The sequence below is a fragment of the Nicotiana sylvestris genome, chromosome 4 (assembly GCF_000393655.2).
Source record: "Nicotiana sylvestris chromosome 4, ASM39365v2, whole genome shotgun sequence".
Classification (NCBI taxonomy): domain Eukaryota; kingdom Viridiplantae; phylum Streptophyta; class Magnoliopsida; order Solanales; family Solanaceae; genus Nicotiana; species Nicotiana sylvestris.
Genome location: NC_091060.1, coordinates 141,699,676 through 141,720,997, shown reverse-complemented (window position 1 = coordinate 141,720,997; position 21,322 = coordinate 141,699,676). Strand labels below are relative to the sequence as shown.

The 21,322-nt window shown below is 39.7% G+C and overlaps 1 protein-coding gene across 1 annotated transcript; it reads right to left on the bottom strand.

The window, feature by feature from the left end:
* Positions 1-10,958: 10,958 nt before the first annotated feature.
* LOC138890259 (uncharacterized) lies at positions 10,959-11,804 on the bottom strand. The gene is made up of 3 exons (XM_070173630.1): positions 11,658-11,804; positions 11,226-11,306; positions 10,959-11,129 (listed from the first exon to the last, which is right to left on the bottom strand). Exons 1-3 carry the CDS (start codon positions 11,802-11,804, stop codon positions 10,959-10,961), a joined length of 399 nt encoding a protein of 132 aa, XP_070029731.1.
* Positions 11,805-21,322: the final 9,518 nt, after the last annotated feature.

Below are 21,322 nucleotides of genomic sequence, written 5' to 3'. Positions count from 1 at the left end.
GGTTGGTTAGCCTATAGGATCATACCCATGCAATGCCTGGTAATCACTCCTCAATGAGGGGCTACACATGATATTAGCACGCAGTCATCATATCCTTACTACCCAATTCCCTCTCCTTGGTCATAGCCTAAAGCGTTCTAGCAACCTTAAAAGACATCCTATGCGTGCACTACCCATTCCTTCCTTGTGGCCCTGAGATATTTAGGACCTCTAATTTAGGTAGTTCTAGACTATCCTAAGGTATTTAAAGGAGAAAAATCTAGGCAACAGTCAAAATAATTAGGACTGGACTAAAAGAGAACAATTAAAGGCTCAAGTTTTACCTCCATAAAAAGAGCAAGCAAGTGCACGTCTTAAACATAGTTTCAAGTATTTAAAAGAAGACTTAGAACAAGATATCTAGGTGAGCAGAGAATAAATAGTATTGAGTTAAAACCAAAGTGTAAAAGAATTAATCCGTTTGCCTATTGATTTTAACTTGTTGAATATGAGCAGTCAGAGATAACAGTACGTAGTTCTACAGTTTGCAGGATTTTTAATCACCCTATAGGCTTGCTTAGGCGTGTAGTAATGATGTCCTATAAGCATGGTATCTAATTATTAATCAGAAATGCAGTAAACATTAAATAATTTTAAAGCGGGCAATTTTGGATCCTATAGGTATGCTTTCTAGTGATATTAATTAACACAACGTTGAAGACGTTTAAAGAAATGAATAGGTTAGTCAATTAAACTGATTCAGGCAAGATTTCTGATTAAAATGATTTTAGATCTAACTAGAACTGATTTTAGATCCTATATGCATGATTTCTATAATTGAAACTGATTTTAGATCCTATAGACATGGTTTCTAATTGAAACTTATTTTGGTTCTTATAGACATGGTTTCTAATCATGTAAAGTAAAGCAAGCATAATTTTATTGAACCACAGCAAAATCCTATAGGCATATTATCTAACAAAAATACATTTGAACCCTATAGGCATGTTATCTAATAAAACACATTTGAATCAAGTGAACCCTATAGGCATGTTATCTACCCAACTTTACCCATAGTATACAACTACCCTCCCTTTTCAATAATCACCCCAATATCTGTTTACAATTAATTATTATAGACCGGTAATTGAATAAACATTACATAAATAAAATAGAAATTAAGCTATAGGGAGCCTGAAGCAGGCCCAAAGCAATTTCCCAACATTCAGTAGTCTCAAATGCCTAAAGTTCCATAGTCAATTTCATGTCTAGGTGTGTTAGAGTTCCCTAAGGACCTCAAGGATCCCGGACAGTGCTCACACCTAGACTTTCTCAAATAGGGACTGATTATGTGCATTGTGGTAGTGCCAGTCCTGATATGCCAGAGTTCAGAGGGATCTCAAGGGTTTCTAAGCAGTACACATACCAGAGGGGCAATACTTAGTAATCTAAGAGTAAGTGAGAGTGCATAATGATTTGAAAGAGTTTGATAAATAGTATAAGAAAGGTCTTAGGAGAGAATTTTTTTTCTGAAAATTAGTACTAATTTAGTGGTAAAACAGTTTGAGAAAAGTATGAAAAAATAATTTGCAATCAGAATACAAGTCATAGAACAAACAACTTTAGAAAGTACTTTGACAAACAATTTTCCACACAAGGAAAGAGGGGTTGAGAACACATAGAATACACCTTGATGGAGCACATAGACAACAGGATGCATAGAGTTCCCAAGGGAGTTCTATAGAACTAATAGGTTGGATAGAAAGTAGGTCATTGAAACATGAAGTAGGGATCACAACAGAAACATGTTGAGGGATTATAGACAACACAACTAGAATTGCACTAGAGAGACTAGATAACTTAGCAGGAGTAAGACAGATCGGGCAGGGACTTAGATGGACATGCTAGGAAAGTATTAACAAGTGTAGGCATGCTAATTACACAAAAGCAAAGTTTAGGAATTCTAGATGAACATTAGTCAGGAAAACATGCTAGTTACATATGTAAGACATGTTAAACAAGATAACAAACAAGCAAGTAAAGTGAAAATATGTTAATACATATTTGAATAAGGTAGCATTTGGCATGCTAGGTAAGCAGTAAATAGAAGCAGGAATGGACTCTAGTCAGATTAACTTAAGGCAATAAATAAACACATAGGTTTAGGTTCTTAAAATTAATCAGAAGCATACCAGTTAGAGAAAGAAAACACAAGAGGTGAGACAGGTATTGTGCAATTTCCAGCCTTGGCTTGCAGCCGGCTAGACTAACAAAGATCACAAGTAGCAGAGAGCTTTTAGAGTGTAAAGTAGGGGTTTTTGAACTAATGTTTCATGTATAAGAAGTTAAAATAAGAGAGTTTATATAGTAGTTCAAGAGTAGAGCAAATAAGGTAAAGAATCAATTATGTAGCAATTAGAAAAATTTATAGAATCAGTCACACACGTGAAATTAGCAAAGTCTTCCCCTTAATCAAGGGATAAATCAATCAACGGTAAAGAGCAGGACATGTATTTAAGGAAAGAAATCAAGTACGACTTAGGTACAGAGTAGGTAATTAGGGGTGAATGAACAAGAGTTCAATTAAGGAAACAATTAGTAAGAATCAACAAGTAATACCGTTGATTCAAATAAGGCAAGAAAACTAATTAAAGTCGTGAATAAAGGAATAATTAAGAATCAGCACACAATTTTTAATAGAGCCAATTGATGAATCAAAAATTCAAACAATAATGATTTAAAGGAAGAAAATATAAGTTTTCCACAAATAGATAAAATGAGCTAAAATATAATTTCATAAACATACAGGAATTAGCCAAGAAATCGAATCAGAAATCCTAGTAGAGATGAACTAGGGTAAAATCACAAGACATTGAGTTAGACTAAAGAGGGGGAAATCATGAAAGTCGAAGCACAGAACAAACAATGTAATCAATAACATGGAGAGACTCAGAATCCAAACAAAATGTCGAAGAAAATTAGGGTTTCAACATAAACTGGTGAGGGTTGAAACAAACTCTACGAAATCAGTCAAAACACAAGCAAATAGAAGATTAAATACTTAAAGTCAGTAACGTTTTTGAAGAAAAAGGGTTTTCAGGAAACCCTAGTTTAAGAAAATGGAATGCCACTCGTAAAACCAGAAGATTTTCATAAAAACAAGTGAAGTAAGTTCGATTCATCACAGATCTAGACAGATCTGAGAAGATCAAAGGATAAAAAATTAGGGTTTTGAGAAGAACAACACAGAGATGAAGAAGTAGACTTAGAAATCCATCGATTTAAGGCGACATAGGAAGATCTTACTCAAAATCAAACCAAGACGGCCTGAAACAGGCGATCAAGAAGCAAAGGTGTAAGAAGACTAACCCGGGCCCCTTGAGGACTTTAAAGACAACGATACTAGCATAGGAGAGGCCATTAGAGGCCTGGGGGTGGTGAGAAATCACCATGAACGGTAGCAGATGAGTGGTGATGAGGGTGAGTTAGGGTTAGGACTTGGGAAAGTTTGAGAGAAGAGGGGATCACATGTTGGCGTTAGAGAGAAGAGGAAATGAGGGGTTTGGGGGAGGTCGTTAGGTTTAATTTAGGTAAGGGGGATCTGGACCGTTGATCAAAATGATCAACGATCAGGATTTAGCAAGAAATAGGTCGGGTAGATGCTGGGTTTGGGCTGGGTATATTTTAGGCTGGAATTGGGGGGAGGGATTAAAATTGGGCTAGGTAATTAGGCTAAATTCAAAATAAGAGGGCCATTTGTTAAATACCCTAATCAATTGATTAAAAGTAATTTGTAAAATAATTACTAATTATAAAAAATGAATTTCATGCAAAGAAATATTTTAGAAATAGTTATTCAACAATTAAAAATGCAGATGACTAATTTCTTGTAATATAATACAAAAATGTATGCATGGGCTATAATTGCAAAGTTATTGCAATTATGGCCAAAAGGTGCCAATTTGGTTATTTATGAAATAATTTGGACTCAATAGGACCTATAATAGTAATATTAAATCAAGACAATTTCTAAATTCATTTGTGATGCAATTTTGCAATTATATATATGAAGAAAAATATTAAAATAAATTGTTTTAAGGATGTAAAAATTATGGGAAAATACCCATTGATGCTAATGCATAGTTTTAAAGGTATATATGTATTTTGAAAATATTATATGGAAAAATTGGGTATTAATAGCTGGCCCTTTTTGCCCGAGAAGGATGAAAGAGTTTTCGGGTAAAGAAATGATGGCCAATTTTTACCAAATGGGATGTTTTGGAAGATAGAGGTCGAACTCTGGCCTTTGAGCTGCCTACATATCCCTAGTTTTATAGGAATCAGGCCATGTGTACTTCCAGATTCATTGACAGAATATACCGATGAAGTCATTCCAAGAATGGACACGAGATTTCGGAATGGATGCAAGAGTGGCAATGGCGAATGGTCCAGGTTTGAGGTAACTGAAGGAACTGGAGCGAGGTCACTTCTACTAGGGTAGCAGTTGCTTACTGGTCACCTGCAGATAAAGAGATGCTACAGATGTGCATTTTTGCAAAAATTTAAACATGATGCAGATTCCTTTTGGACCATGAGAGTTGTCTTCGGACGGTTAAGGATGACGTCCTCGGACCATGATGTCCTGGGCCATGAAATGGTGTTCGTAGGCCATGAAGATTCTACCTCCGAACTAATAACATGCAAATGTGAGAGATCCTCAGGTCATGGCATGGTATTTTTCGGCTATGAGGATGATGCCTTTTAGACTATGACACCTTTGGATAGGTTGGCGATATTTCAACCCATGAGATGCTGATGGGTTTTCAATGTCTTGGCATTATGATTCTTATGTTTTGATGATCTAACAAACTTATCGTGAAGAACCAGATATCGAACCTAGCCCACAAGGAATACATTTCATGTGACCTGGTTGAAGTCTGAAAATCAGCAAATGGATGAATGACCACAAGGAGGAACACAATAGGGGCCTGGTGATAGGGATCTGGTTCCTTAGGGTTCTCCGACACAAGCACAAGTTAGTGACTGTACGCAATCAACATAATGAGTTCACAATACAAAGGAGGAGGGGGAAGAAGGGATCACACATAAGTTCTCCACAATCAAGGACTCCACAGCAAAATGGTATTGCTGAAAGAAAGAACAGAACTGGAAAATGTCGCATGGATAGACCACAAAAGGTTTGAAAGAAAAGGTTTGAAATACCTTAAAAGCATGAACAGAACAGAACTGGAAAATGTCCACAATCAAGGACTCCAAAGTGTAAGTCCGTAGGAATCATACTTGAAGACTGACCACAAAAGGTTTGAAATACCTTAAAGGAACTTAGGACCTGGTCCTGTGTTACCCCTCACGTGACAATGATTTTAATCCTGTTGGGTATGATGATGATGATGTTAACTATGCAGGTTTTTCTATAGAAAGGAAAAGCACTTCTGGAACGGTTCACTTATCATGATTCATGCCTCATCCTTTGGTAGACAAGAAAGAAAAACTCAATGGCCTCATCAACAACTGAAGAAGAATTTCAAAAACAAGAGGATCAACCACATTGAAGAGTGAGATCATCTTCTGAGGATCAATCAAGGTGAAGATGGGGTCACAAGAGTCTAATGAAGAACCTGATTCTCCATCAGTTGGCTATGTAAGACACCGTCAGGTAAAGGAAACTAAAGTGTTTTCTGACCAAGCCTAAGTCACATCAATACTGATGTAGGTAAACACGCATGACGATCATATAAGCTAAAGGTATAGTTAAGAACTGCAAAGAAAAAAGTTGCTAAAACCTTTTCAAAAATTGATCTGGCATCAGGTTCCTGTACCTCAGGTTAGTAGTAATGTACTTATTCTACATGCTCTCTCAAAAAAAGGAATTATGCTTAACAAAATTACCTCAACTGCCACATCATCCGGCTTTTCAAAGTGTGTGTGTCATGTCTTGTCTTTCAAATTCTTTCATCCTCTCTGTACAATAACACTTCCCCACAAACCTACCGCCGATTTCAGAACTATTCAGAACCAGTTTCTCTCTCTCCACTCATCATTAGCCCTTCTTTTAATAAAATTTTCTTTCTCTCTCACGGCAAGTCATGAACCTTCATCTCCTTTGTATAGCTGAGATCTTCTCCTCATCTTTCTCCTTCTCTCTCTTCACTCGTTTACCAAGTACTCATCTAATGGTGATCGAACAATCGTCTCATTCTCCCACCATTAACACAGCTCCCACTTTGTTATTATCCTTGAAATCATCCCTAAAGCGTCACTATTATACGCCTTCTACCACATTACCCACTCCTAGATCCTCCTCCATTCCTACAGTTTTTCCATTTCTGATAAACCCTATCTACCATCATTTTGAGAACCCTATGTCTAGTCACTCCTATGATCTCATCAAAGAACACCCAGGAGATTTTACTCCTCAAGTGTCAGAAGTCCTTGAGGATGATCCTGGCCAGTATCTAAACTCCTCCATGTTGGACTTAGTAATTCTCAAGGAGTCACTAGAAAAGGAAGCAACATATAACATCATGGCTATAACTGCTGAGAGTCTGTTGAATGAATGAGCATATCTCTTGTCTGAGTACCAGAGGGAAGAAATTCCATTCCTAGGAGATGTAAGAACCACAACACTCCTCGAGTCTTTGACTCATGAGATATTCTCAGAAAAGACTTCTGATGAACTTGATTCTCATCCATGAAAACTCACTCCTGCACCTCCTGTTCACTCCAAGCTCTTAGAGTCTTCCTCCAAATCATCCACTATTAGGTCACAGCAGTAAGAGAGTCTTGAATCCTCAATGCAAAAAAGTAAGAGGAGTGTCAAGACAAGGAAAAAGAGGAAAATAAATCCAAGGGATTTCATCATTAATAAGAGTGTGTCAGTAAACCGGATAGACAAAGATGCTTCCAGGGAACCTGGTTCCTTAGTACAACAATCTATGAAAGTTCAAAAGTCTATGGAAAAGGCCTCCGATGAAACTATTGAGGAATAGGAAGGGTCATCCATGAAGTACAACAACAACTCTAAGCGGAGTCAAATTGAGCTAGCCGTGTCTGGGGACAATACTGTGGGGATAGAAAGCTAGAAAGGAAAGTATGCCGAAGGGTCTAGCAAATGAAAAAGGGAAACTATTAAAGAACCTGGTTCAATAAGGTCCATGACTTGTGATGGTGGTCTTTGGCAGCAGAGATTAAAAACTCAGAAAGTGTTGTGGGGTCGTACATTTGATCCAGCAATTCGGAGATGGCAGGCATGAGACAAATTCTAGAGATTGTAGAATTTCAACAATGGGAACACTTGTTTGAAGGGAGCATGGCTCTGGTGTACGAAAATGCAGTACAAACCTTCTACGCATCTCTTTTCACTGTTAAGGGGGATCACATCTGTGCGTTCGTAAATGGAGTACACATTGTACTCGACGCTTCAATATTGGGAAATGTTCTCAGAATTCCGTGTGAAGGTATGTCCTCAATTAAGGGTGTCTGTAAAGTAAACTTTCGGAGAGCTATCATGAAAGAGCAAGCTATTCAACAGGGGGAACAGGTGCATAAGAAGGTATTGCTTCCTGAGTACCAGCTTCTCTTTGAACTGGTCAATAAAATGCTATTACATCATTTTGAGAGGCGATCTATTGCTAAAATATCGGATGTGGTTCTAATGGAAGCACTTGATGAGTTTGTCCCAGTCAATTTGCCAGCAATCATGATAGATCACATGTAAAAGGTGGCAAACTTTAAGGGTGGAAATCATGGGTTACCTTATGACTTTCTCCTCACTCAGATGTTCAAATTCTACAAGGTCCCCTTGAGGAATCCCAGAGTAGGTACTCGCAAGAAGACCTTCTCTAAGACCACTCTAGAAGAATGTGAATTTGTAAAAAGAGTTGGTGGAAGCATCTCGACCATTTCTCAGTTGATCAACACTCAAAATGCAGATTCTGAGGAAATAAGAAGGTTGAGGGCTCGAAATGCCATATTGGAAACTCATCTCAGTCAAGAAGCTAAAGTACCTGATTTTGTCAATGAGGAAGTTGCACGACTGACAAAGGAAAGTGGCAGACTTCAGGCTCAATTTCTTGAAGAACAACTGTCTGCAAATGCTAGACTGGACCTGGTTCTCAAAACCATTGATGTCTCTTCCTCCAAACCTTCTTCCTTTAGTGTCCCCTAGGATCCTCTTAGTGTCCAGCTATTTTTGCTTTAAAATCCTATGGCTGCTGTTTTACTTTTGTTTACTTGTTTTTGTGATGGCATGTTGAACGTAACCATTACTGCTCCTGACGTGCTCAGTCCAATGTAAACATTAATAAAAACAACTCCCCTTTCTTTGCTTATACAATACTGTGTTCCTCTAGCTTCTCTTTTCTGTCATGTTGTGTGCACATATGTGGAATGAGCTAGCTCTGTTAGACTTCTTTATGCTTATTACCTGCTCGTGCTCTTTTCTGTCATGTCGTGTGCTCTTTTTTTTAGATGCCAAAAGGGATAATAAGTGTGTAGTGAGTGAGAGGTAATATGCGTGAGTGAGGGGTAATATGCTTTATGTATGTAGGTAAGAGGGAAAATCACAAAGGAGGGAGATATGAGATTAAGTGGGAACTTCGTGTAGTTCTGGCATCTCATATGGTTATTTCTGCTCTAAACAGATACTGTCCATGCCTAGGTTTGTCATTATCAAAAAGGGGGAACTTGATGGGTTTTCAATGTTTGGCATTATGCTTCTTATGTTTTGATGATCTAACAAACTTGCCGTGAAGAACCAGATAGAGAACCTAGCCCATAGGGCATATATTTCATGTGACATGGTCGAAGTCTAAAAATCAGCAAATGGATGAACGACCACAAGGAGGAACACAACAAGGACATGGTGATCTGGTTCCTTAGGGTTCTCCGACACAAGCACAAGTCAGTGACTGTATGCAATCAACATAAAGAGAAACACAATAGGGACCTGCTCCAATAGGGTTCTCTAATAGAAGTACAAGTCAAATACACAGCAGGAATGTAGCAGAAGAAAGTGACCATCTAGCAACTGTCATAGAAGAGGACCACAACTAGGACCTGGTCCGTTGGTGTGTCCTGACAGAAGTACAGAGTCCACTATCCAGCTGGAAAGCAACTGCCAAGAAGTGGCTATTCAAACAGTACAACAGTCACATCTCATTGGGAAGAAACGTACACCAAGAATTGACATCACTATCCATTGTGCTATCTTTTGTGATAAAACAAACTGGTGCAAGACACACCATATTTTGTGCATTCAGTGATATTCTCTTAAGAAACAAAAGTATTCATCTGGCATTGAAGTCACTGGTGTGTCAAGAACAAGAAGACAACTCCACTAAGGATCAGTTTCTTAAAGAGTTTATGCACCTCCGTAGTTGAGTTGTAATCTTGTTATTTGTTCGTCATTGTAATTCCTAGTTTGCTTTATTAGAAGAGTTGTCTTAGGAACAAACCAAAATTTGTATACTTCTGAGTTTTTGTTGTGACTAGGGATAGTCATAAATTTAAAGCCTTTGCAACTAGGATAGTTATAGAGTGGCATGTGGTGGTTGCATCACAAGTTAGTTTGAAGTCTTTGCAATAGGGTTTTTACAAAGTGCCTTGTAATAGGAAGATTGCAAGTTAGTAGAATTAAAAGCCTACAAGAGTAGGTCGTGGTTTTTTGATCCCCTTATGTGGGATTTTTCCATGTAGAAAATCTCTTGCCTTCTTTACTTTCAGTCTTTACTGCATTCTAAGCATCATCTCATAGTGGACCAGGTACTCTATAGTTAGGTGGACTCATATAAACTAACAGATGCAATAATATGATGTTAAAAATACAAGGCTTAGTCTTGTAAAATGAAGGGCAGAGCTTGGCCCGATCGAAAAGCAAATAGATAGGATCAGAATCGAGCAACATTTATGCAAGGAGAGACAATGCTTAGTCATGTGCATATGTGAAGGCAAGGATTAGCCTCATGCAAATATGGATGCAAGGATTAACCTTATGCAAGTATGGAGGCAGGGATTAGCCTCATGCAGATATGAAGGCAAGGATTAGCCTCGTGCAGATATGGAGGCAGGGATTAGCCTCATATAGGTATGGAGGCAGGTATTAGCCTTATGCCGATATAGAGGCAGGGATTAGCCTTATAGAGATATGGAGGCAGGGATTAGCCTCATGCAGGTGTGGAGGCAGGGATTACCTCAAGCAAATATAGAGGCAAGAATTAGCCTCATGCAGATATACAGGACAGGAATTAGTCCCACGCAAATAATGAGTAGCAAATAAGGGTAGTATGTTTCTTAGCTGGAGATGTATTTGGTGTCTGATGGCCTGTTTGATAGTGATTTTGCCTTGTGTGTGCATGTTCTGTGAATGCTATCGCTACGTCAGATGTGCCTGCGTTCAAAGAAAAATTGTAAGTTTTATGAGGGGAGGTTGGTTCATGCCTTTGTCCGCTAGCCTTGCTTCGTTCCGTTTTGGAGGCCTTGTTTGAGTTTTCCTGGGTAACACCTGACTGTTATAAAAAATAATGTTTTCGAAACTATGCAATTATTGATAAAAAGCAGAGTTGTTTTAGAAACATATTGATAACACATTTCAGAGACATTGCAGTTTTCCTATATTAGAATTTTGAGGGCCCTCCTCAAAATTCTGCCCCACTTTAGTGGATGACTCTTCGGTCGTTTGTGAGTAACTAGAATTGTTGACCCTTCCTCGGAATTTTGAGAATCCTTCTCAAAATTCTGTCCCAGTTTCTTAAATAGTTTCTGACTTTCTGGTATGCAGCAACGTCGGCTGGACTTGCTCCGGTATTTTGAGGGTCCTCCTCAAAATCTGCCCCAGTTTCTGATCTTGGAGGAAATGAAAATTTTATTATGATATGACCGAACCCATAGACGTATCCCCTCTTAAACGGGAATCAGGTCAAGCACAGTTCAATTACATCAAATGAGAAAATGTAAATAGTCTAAGCATAGTAACTCTTGAATGCATCTGAATTGATTGGATTTGGCCAGAGTTCTCCATCCATTTCTACAAGTATGAGTGCTCCTCCTGTCAGCACCATGTGAACCATATAAGGACCTTGCCAGTTGGGAGAGAATTTCCCTTTGGCTTCATCTTGATGTGGGAAGATCTTCTTCAGTACCAGTTATCCTAGTGCAAATTGTCTTGGTTTGACCCTTTTGTTGAAAGCTTTAGGCATTCAGTTCTGGTAAAGCTGACAGTGACATACTGCGTTTATCCGTTTTCCATCTATAAGTGCCAATTTTTCATAGCGACCCCTTATCCATTCTGCTTCGCTAAGTTCAGCTTCCTGTATGATTCTTAAAGAAGGAATCTTTACCTCGGTTGGTATGACAGCTTCGGTACCATAAACCAGCATGTAGGGAGTTGCTCCGGTTGATGTGTGAACTATAGTGCGTTATCCTAACAGAGCAAAAGGTAGCTTCTCGTGCCATTGTTTGTGGTTTTCTACCATATTCCTTAGTATATTCTTGATGTTTTTGTTGGCGGCTTCTACGGCTCCATTCATCTGAGGTTTGTAGGGTGTGGAATTCTTGTGCTTGATTTCGAAAGTTTCACACATGGCCTTCATCAGATCACTATAGACATTGGCGGCATTATTAGTAATAATGGACTCAGGAACTTCGAATCAGCAAACTACACAGTCTTTGACAAAGTCTGCGATGACTTTCTTGGTTACAGCTTTGTACGATGCAGCCTCTACCCATTTTTTGAAGTAATCAATGGCTACCAGAATAAACTTGTGCCCATTTGAAGTAGTGGGATCTATCGGACCAATAACAGCCATTCCCCAGGCGGCGAATGGCTAAGGTAAGCTTGTTGCATTGAGCTAATTTGGAGGCACTTTTATCATATCGGCATGCACTTTAGATTGATAGCATTTGCGGACATACTGGACGCAATCTGTTTCCATGGTCATTAAAAAGTAACCGGCCCTAAGTATTTTTTTGGCTAAGATGAAACCATTCATGTGCGGGCCGCAAGTCCCAGCATGTATATCCTCAAGTAGTTTAGAAGCCTCTTTTGTGTCGACACATCTTAGCAATCCCAGATCAGGAGTTCTTCTGTACAAGTTTCCTCCACTGTGGAAGAAGAGATTGGATAATCTCCGGAGTGTGCATTTCTGAGTGTGGTTTGTATGCTCCGAATATTCTCCTTTCACCAAATACACTTTGTTGTCGTGGAACCAAGGCTTTCCATGTTCTCTTCCTCGACATGAGCACAATAAGCCGGTTGATTATGGATTCTTACTGGGATGGGATCAATGAAATTCTTATCTGGATGTTGTATCATGGATGACAAAGTGGCCAATGCATCGACAAACTCATTCTGAATTTTGGGCACATGTCGGAACTCTATCTTCATGAACCTCTTTCTCAATTCCTGCACATGGTGCAGATATGGTAATATCTTGGAATTCTTGGTGGCCCATTCTCCTTGCACCTGGTGCACAAGCAAATCTGAATCACCGATTACCAGCAGCTCCTGAATATTTATGTCGATTGCCATGTTGAGTCCTAGTATGCAGGATTCGTATTCTACCATGTTGTTAGTGTAGGAAAATCTAAGTTTAGCAGACAACGGATAGTGTTGACCTATTTCTAATACCAAGACTGCTCCAATGCCCACTCCTTTGAAATTTGCAGCTTCATCGAAGAACATTCTCCAATCGTCGTATCCTTCGGTAATGTCCTCTCGTACGAATGACACCTCTTCATCAGGAAAATACGTTCTCAAGGGTTCGTATTATCCTCCTACCGGATTTTTAGCAAGATGGTCTGCCAATACTTGTCCTTTGATCGTCTTTTGTAGACAATATCAAACTCACTCAACAGTATCTGCCACTTGGCTAGCTTCCCAATTGGCATGGGTTTAAGAAATATGTACTTCAAAGGGTCCTTCCTGGATATGAGGTATGTGGTATAGGAACATAAGTAATGCCTCAACTTCTGGGCCGTCCAGGTCAAAGCACAGCAAGTGCGCTCCAGTAGAGAGTATCGTGCTTTATAAGGTATGAATTTCTCACTCATGTAATATATAGCTTTTTCCTTTCTTCCTGTCTCATCATGTTGTCCCAAAACACATACGAAGGCTCCATCCAAGACAGATAGATAGAGTAGCAAAGGCCGTCCTGGCTCTGGTGGGACCAAGACTTGTGGTGTGGACATGTATTCTTTGATTTTGTCGAAAGCTTTCTGACAATCCTCGGTCCAGCTTGTTTCGGCGTCTTTCCACAGCATCTTGAAGATGGGTTCACATATGACGGTGGACTGTGCTATGAAGCGACTGATATAGTTGAGACGTCTTATGAAGATCATCACGTCCTTTTTGCTCCTAGGTGGTGGCAATTTCTTAATAACTTTGACTTTAGATGGATCCAGCTCGATCCTTCGACAACTGACAATGAATCCCAGTAACTTTCCTGCTGGAAACCCGAATGCACACTTTGCGGGGTTCAGTTTCAAGTTGTACCTCCTTAGACTATCGAAGAACTTTCTCAAGTCCGCTATGTGGTCCGCGACCCTCTTGTATTTGATAATGACATAGTCCACATACACCTCTATTTCTTTGTGTATCATATCATGGAAGATGGTTGTCATGACTCTCATGTAAGTAGCCCCAGCATTCTTTAGACCAAATTGCATCATTTAGTAACAGTACACGCCTCATGGTGTAATAAAAGCTATTTCTTCTGCATCTTCTTCATCCATCCAGATCTGGTGGTAACCTGCGAAGCAATTCATAAAGGATTGGAGTTCATGCTTGGCACAATTATCGATCAAGATGTGTATGTTTGGCAATGGAGATTTGTCCTTGGGACTTGCTCTGTTTAAGTCTCGATAGTCAACACATACTCTGACTTTCCCATCTTTCTTTGGGACTGGTACAATGTTGGCTAACCAGGTTGGGTACTCAACAACCTTGAGAACTTTGGCTTTGATTTGCTTAGTAACTTCCTCCTTGATTTTTAGGCTCATATCCGGTTTGAATTCTTTGAGTTTCTGCTTCACTGGCGGACACATGGGGTTAGTAGGAAACTTATGAGCCACTATGGACGTGCTCAAACCGGTCATGTCATCATACGACCATGCGAAAATGTCCTCATACTCCTTTAAGAAACAAATGTACTCCTCTTTCTCTATTGGTGATAAGTGAATGCTGATGCGAGTCTCCTTGACCGTATCAGCATCTCCTAAATTTACTGCTTCGGCTTCTTCTAGGTTGGACTTAGGCTTATTCTCAAAGTTTTCAACTTACCTAACAACTTCCTCAGGTGTCTCATCTTCTTCATCTGAATCACTATTCTCATGTTGTGTTGCCTCATTACATGCCACAGTCACCAGTTCATCAGGAAAAGTAACAATAATGCTGCGTAAAGAAAAATATGAAAGATAATAATAAATAATAAGGAGCAATGCATTTGATTAATACCTAAAACATCCAAACAAGTACGGCTCAATGAATCGAGTATTTATTTTGAAACAAGTGAGTCTTTAAAAAAACAAAATTACTAAAATCTTAAATACCTAGAATGGCTATAAGAATAAAATCTACCAAGCTACCCAGGGACTCGGCGGGCCCAGGATGGTATGGCAGTCCAGTTCCTGAGAACAGCTCCCTTCTCCACAGTCTGGATAGTGAGGCCTTCTTCCTTCTCCTCCTCAATTATTGCACTGTAGTCCATGTCTTCATCCTCCAAGAATAGATTCCTTAGCCCAACCAATATTTCTTCTTCTGTAGTTCCTCGTATTGTATCGGCTTAGTGAAATGTTTGACCCAGACGTGGCACTGGTTGCTCGAGAGGGTAATAAGGTCTACGCCATGGAGGCGACCAATCATCATACTCTTGGCATATATACAGGTATCCGAGCCCGAAGGTAGTACCGTGGCACTTTAGCTGTATCGGTTTAGTAATACCCTGGAGATTCTTTCCAAGCCATTTGCCGGGTTCATACCCAGACCATGTCAGTATGCTTTCTATTTTGTTGCTCCACCATTTGTCTTTCTCAACGGCAATGACACGTTCGATGTGATGATATGTTTCTCCTCTTAACCTTCTTCTATTTCCAATAACAGGGATGGTTTGACTGGTGTAAATGGGGTTACTCCCATCTTCGTGAATGATCACCTCATGATGGTTCCATTCGAATTTCACGGCTTGATGCAGTGTGGAAGACACAACCCCAATGGCATGTATCCATGGTCGGCCTAACAGAAGATTGTATGAGGCTGGTATGTCGAGCACTTGAAATTCAACGTCGAACCAAGTTGGTCCCATTTGTAGACAAATATTAATTTCCCCAATCGTGGCCCTTTGAGACCCATAGAACTCTTTCACGTTCATGCTCCCTACCCGTATTTCATGGAAACCTTTGCCCAGTCTTTTCAGAGTATCCAACGGAAAAATATTGAGGCTTGAACCTCCATCAATCAAGACACTAGCAATGAATTTGTCTCCGAATTGCACTGTGATGAGTAATGCTCGGTTGTGATTCAACCCCTCAGGCGGTAGCTCATCCTCGTGTAAGATTATCTTATGACTTTCCAGTACCTGCCCTTCCATATTGGCCATCTCTCTGCAGGTGATATTGTTGGGCACATAAGCTTCACTCAACACCTTCATTAAAACATTCTTGTGTGCCTCTGAGTTTTGCAACAATGACAGCATGGATATCTGAGCTAGGGTTTTGTTCAAATGATCAATTACGGAATACTCCCTTGCCTGTACTTTCCTCCAAAGATCATTCAGTCCTGTCTCAACGACAGGTTGCTTGGTAGCGGCATCCTTACTTGGCCCTCCCAAGTGTTCAGGTGTGTAGATCCTTCCAGTCCTAGTCATTCCTTTTGCAGCATCGGATTCCTCCATCTTTGCCTTTACTTTCGCCTAGCTTCAGTGACGTAATCCCAGGGTATTGCTTTTGAATTGAAAGAAGGTGTGGTTGATACTGTCACCATAAAAGGTGTGGCCAGTTCCACTTCAAATAAAATAGGGGTGGCTGCAGTGGAGCTACCTCTATCTCAAATGGAGCTGATGCAGTTATCTCAACTTCGATCAGTGACTGAGTTTGTACTACAATAGGAGTAAGTGTGACTGTAAGTTTAAAGTCATCGCCTTCTCGAATAAGCCCGATTGACCCCTCAGGATCCCATTGTTCATCCATCTCTATCACATGTATCCCACCACCTCTGTGGTCTGAGAAAGGGTTGTTGCGGACATTGGGTGCAGATTCCTTCGCCTGTATAGACTTGTTGTCAATCAGTGTCTGGATCTTATAATGTTCGGCACTCATCAATGGTGTGCCCTTTCATACCAGAATGGTATGCACAGGTTTTGTTTGGGTTGACCCATTGAGATGGATTCTCTAATGCCACAGCAGGAACAGGGGTGACGTAACCAACGACTTTCAAACTTTCATACAGCTAGTCAATGGGTTCAGCAATAGCGGTGTACTGTCTGGGTAGGTTACGGTCAAAATTGGATCATGGTCTTAGATAATTTTGGCGAGTTGGAGGTGACTGGAAATGAGGTGGTTGGGAACTATAGGTATGATAGGCAGTGGTTGTTTGGGAATATCTAGGAGATGAAGGTTGATATGTGGGTGGTGGTGCTTGGTATGTGGGTGGAGGTATTTGATATGTGAGTGGAGATTTCGGGCCTTGAGCCACCATTACTGGCCCAACGTCTTTTTTCTTTGATATTCCACCTGATTGTAATGCCTTATTTGTGGCTTGTAATGCCTCAAAGTTTGTCACCATCCAGATCTTGATTCCTTCTTCAATTCTTTCTCCGAGTTTGATGATATCAGAGAATTTATGATTTTCGATAACCATCAACCTTTCAGAATATTGTGGATCCTCTGCTCTGACGAAGAATTTGTTTATTTGCTCTTCGTCCAATGCTGGCCTAACCTTGGCTGCTTTCGACCTCCAACGGGTAGCGTACTCAAAAAATGTCTTGGTGGGCTTCTTCTTAAGGTTTTAAATGTGGAAAACATTTGGTGCATTCTCTGTGTTGAACCTGAATTGGTCCATGAAATCAGACGCCATACTCACCCAGTTGGACCATTTATAAGATCCTGGCTGATGTACCAGGACAAAGCATCTCCCGTAAGACTTCTCATAAAGATTTTCATCCGGATCCTTTCATCCTTTCCGACCCCAACAAGCTTGTCACAATAAGTCCTGAAATGAACCCTGGGATCACCTGTACCGTCAAATATTTCAAACTTGGGAGGTTTGTAACCCTCTGGTAGTTCTACATCTGGCTGTATGCATATGTCTTCATAGTTCAAACCTTTTATTCCTTTACCGCCTTCGACACCCTGAACTCGACTCGTCAACTTCTTGAGTTCCTCAACCATGTTTTTAATGAGCAGGTCCTTCTCGGCGAATTTTGGTGTATAGGAAGTTGGTTGGATAGAGTGAGGTGCGGTTTACATGTATATGAGGTTGTTTTGGTGAGTGTCGGGTGCCTGGGGTGTAATTGTGGTCATTGGTTGAGTTTTGAGGATCAAGAATGGGTTGTGGTGTGTTCTGGGGAGTGTGATAAGTGGCGGTTGGTGGGTAATGAATTGGTTGATGGTGATGTTGTGGTAGAGTTGGTATTGGTAGGGTATTGAGATTTTGAGGTGGGGTTGCATATTGATGTGGTGCAAGAGGGTTTTGTGGGTGTTGGTTTGGTGTGTTTTGCGGAGGTGCTAGGTTCTTTATGTTGATGTCGGGGACGTTCAGAGTGAGTGGTAAGTTTGACAAGTTGCGGACCTACTCAAGCTCTCCTTGTAGTTCCAGTATCTTTTGTTCTAACCTCAAAACTAGATCATTTGGTGCTGGAGTACTCCGATCATCTAAAGTTTCTGCGTTCTCAGCATTCTCCTTTCGAATACCACTTAAGTAATCCATTTTAGTTTTTCCTTTTCCTTTTGTATTACTTAGAGGAGGAGGATGTGGAGGGCCTCTAGATCTGGTGTGATATGCTGATGATGCCAGTATAAGCGAACTAACCTTAGGGGATGAGAATAAAGAATAAAGAAAAATAAAAGATAAACAAGTCAGTAAGGATTCTGAAATGTTTGCAATATTTAAACACATATTGAGGAAATGAAAATTCGTGTCCTAATTTGGGAGCCTCGTTGTGCCCGAGGTAGGCTTAGCGACAATAAATTTGGAGAACTTTAGTGCCAATAATTGCCTCATTTCATTAATGTAAAAATAAATGACCCAAAACGAAATTAGATAAGATAATTTCAATAATGGCACTTGGCCTTATTACATTTGAAAGGAAAGCAAATAAATCTAATCTACTTGGTCCCAAAAAGACCCTCTCCAGAATGGATGCTCTTGTCAATCAACTCTCCCAGCTCGCGCAAGCTCAGCAGTAGGAATGCCCTTGCCGGATGCCCTCCTTCATTTCCTTTAGCGTTCTGGCAGTCAGTGACCCTTTTTTTCATCTTCCCTTCCAACTACATTAAATTGTACTCCAGATACTCCAGCCTTTCACTAGATTTAGTAGCTCTCTCCTTCCACTCGTTAATCATCTCCATGTCAGCCTTATGTTGTGCCATATGCTCAGCTTCCGATTCTCGAACTCTTTTCTGCAGCTTGTTGTACTTCACCTCTGCCTCAACAACCTCGTCTATGACCCTATTTCTTGGCCCATCCCTTGGCTCAAAGACCCCAGCTATATTGTCCCCCAACCATGAAGGGTAAAGGTATGAGTGACCCGTATGATATCAGTCTAGCTCGATAGTATCCTTTTCTACAATAATCTTCAAGGTCCACATATGTTGTGCTTTATTCTTATACAGGATGGCGTCACCTTGGAAATTGGCCCTAAAGTGACACATTTTAACGACCCGTGGTATGATCTGTCTCCTACCTGCTTGTCTCATAACCCTTAAAGGAGCATAAGGGTATATGCCCCTCAACCCGATCAACACCAAGTGTGGAAAATCTCTGGATCTAATGATGAACTCATCGGTAGGGAACCACTCGAACATCCACTAGACCTGCTCCTCGGTCAAATTTTTGAAAAGTTATACCCATCCCACAGCGTCCTCCGGTTGAGCAAACATGTCAGAAATATAATTCATTCTTTTGGGATGATGGAAGGCTATGTGATCATTCCACAACCTTCGTGGATATTCTTGACAGTATTGTCCTTTTTGGAGATGTTCCAACAATCAGATCTCTAACAGCAAGTTGCAACCCTCGAAGAACCTGAACCCTTTTTGACATCGCTCTAAAGCCCGGTACATGTCTGCAACGATCATAGGGACGATAGTGTATGTCTCCCCCTCAATCCCATCCATCAGAGTTTTGGTCACCATGGCCAGCCTAGTATGGATTTTATCCCCTTGGATTGGGAATACCAGCATGCCCAAGAAACACATAATAAACACGAAGACTTTACAATAAATCCAACCCAGGAAGGTTATTGAGAACTCATCGTCAAAGATGCTGTGAGCACGTGGATTTTGCCTCACATGAATTACTCCTACAGAATTCCAAAAATTAGATTTTTTCTTTTAATTATTTGTTATTTCAGGATTTATGGTAGAGTTTTTCTGTTTGTTTGCGTTTTGTATGCATGTTTAATCTTTTTTAAATCATAAAAATACAAAAAATACATTGCATTTGCATTTAGGATTTAATTTTATATTTTTTAGATTAATTAGTGATTTAGTGTTTTACAAAAATGAAAAATCACAAAAAAATAACTCATTTTGCATTTTTTAATTTTTGAGTTTCGAATTTTGGTAGTTTTTCTTTTAATTTGGTTTTTAATTAATTGTGGTAATTATTATTTAGAGTTAAGTAATTTAATTTGGTAGGATAATTTGATTTAGGGATTAATGTAGGTTTTATTTTTTTGAAAAGAAAAAGAATTTTTTGAAATAAAAGAAAGGGGAAAAGAATTGAAAAGACTCGGATTTTTGGGCCAAATACTTTAAATCCCCAAGCCCAATTGAATTACCCCATTTCCCTTTCAATTACTCGACCAAACCAGCCCAGATCTGTGTCCCAACCCGGTCCAAACCCCAATCAAAACCAAACGACACGGTTTCATTTGCTTCAGATCAAGACCGTCGATCTCAATTGATCGGACGGTCCGGAACTGGGTCACATCTTATATAAAACTATCCTAAATGCCTACCCCCCCCCCAAACCCGTCTCTCTCATTTCCCCTTCTCTTCAGAGACCAAACAAGAACCCTAAAGCGCCGGCCCCATTTTTCACCGTCTCTAGCCGGCGCCGCCGCCTCCAATCCGCCCCAAATCCACACCACATAACCCTCTTGACTCCCGCATACCAAATCCATCACTCTTTTCCCTCGAAGCTATCCCAAACTCGTCGAATCTTAAATTGAGTTCGAACCCTAAAACCCCCAAAAACCTCAAACTCGAGATTTCGGTGAAGATTGGGGTCTAGTTGGATATTACTCGTGTGTTCTTGATAAGAACACACGATTAATGTCAAACTCGGCCTAAATATTGAAGATTCGAAGGCTCGTTCCAATTCTTTACTGTCCGAGATATTTTTAGGTATTTTTCCTTTTCTTTTGTTATCTTTTCCTCATTTTTCTTTCATTTTATTCTATCTTCTGCTTCTTTCTCTTCTTCTTAATTCCTCTTTGTTTTTCCAGTTTCTCCTGAGTCGTTTTTTATGCATGTTAGTTTTAAATCTTTTTCTTTAATTAGTGCATTTAGTCTGTTAATTAGTTTAGTTTTGATTTGTTAATTCTAGTTCATTAGTTAATCAGTCATTTAGTTTAGATTTTTAATTGTTGAAACCATTTCAGTATTTGTGTTATTCTGTGCTTACAGATTTTAGTTGGATAATTTTGTCGTTCGGGCTTTGGGTTGTCTCTGACCCATTTGCAAAGAGCAACCCGTTCAATTGGGTTTAAGTTATTTGGTCAACTTGACCCATGAGATTTCTGAAGTAATTAGCAAGGGTTTAAGGGGTAGTCTAGGAATTTAGGCTAGGGAATATCTTTATAACTGATTTAGGAAGCTGCTAGGAAGGTGCCTTTAGGACTAGACTGAAAATGCTGATTTTAAATTAAGGGTACTTGAGCAAAAATGAGAATTTGAAAAGGATATAAGTGAAAATCTGAATCCCTTTTATGCTACCCTAAAACTTGCCTATAAAGAAACTCTTTCTTCATCAAAAGTTAGAGATTGGAGATATTACAAATTCTGGAAAAAAAAACTGAAATGGCTGACTCTAAAATAACACTGAATTCCCCGCATTTCTTGGTTAAAAAAAACTACTCAAAATTTGGCTTGGTTTCTGGTTTTTTGA

Excerpts from the sequence above, each read along its gene's own strand:
- LOC138890259 (XM_070173630.1), bottom strand. The coding sequence starts at position 11,804 with ATGGCTGTTATTGGTCCGATAGATCCCACTACTTCAAATGGGCACAAG. Across the intron at positions 11,307-11,657 it reads CAGACTTTGTCAAAGACTGT|GAAGCTGAACTTAGCGAAGC; the intron begins GTAGTTTGCTGA and ends AGAATCATACAG. Across the intron at positions 11,130-11,225 it reads ATGGAAAACGGATAAACGCA|AAGATCTTCCCACATCAAGA; the intron begins GTATGTCACTGT and ends CTGGTACTGAAG.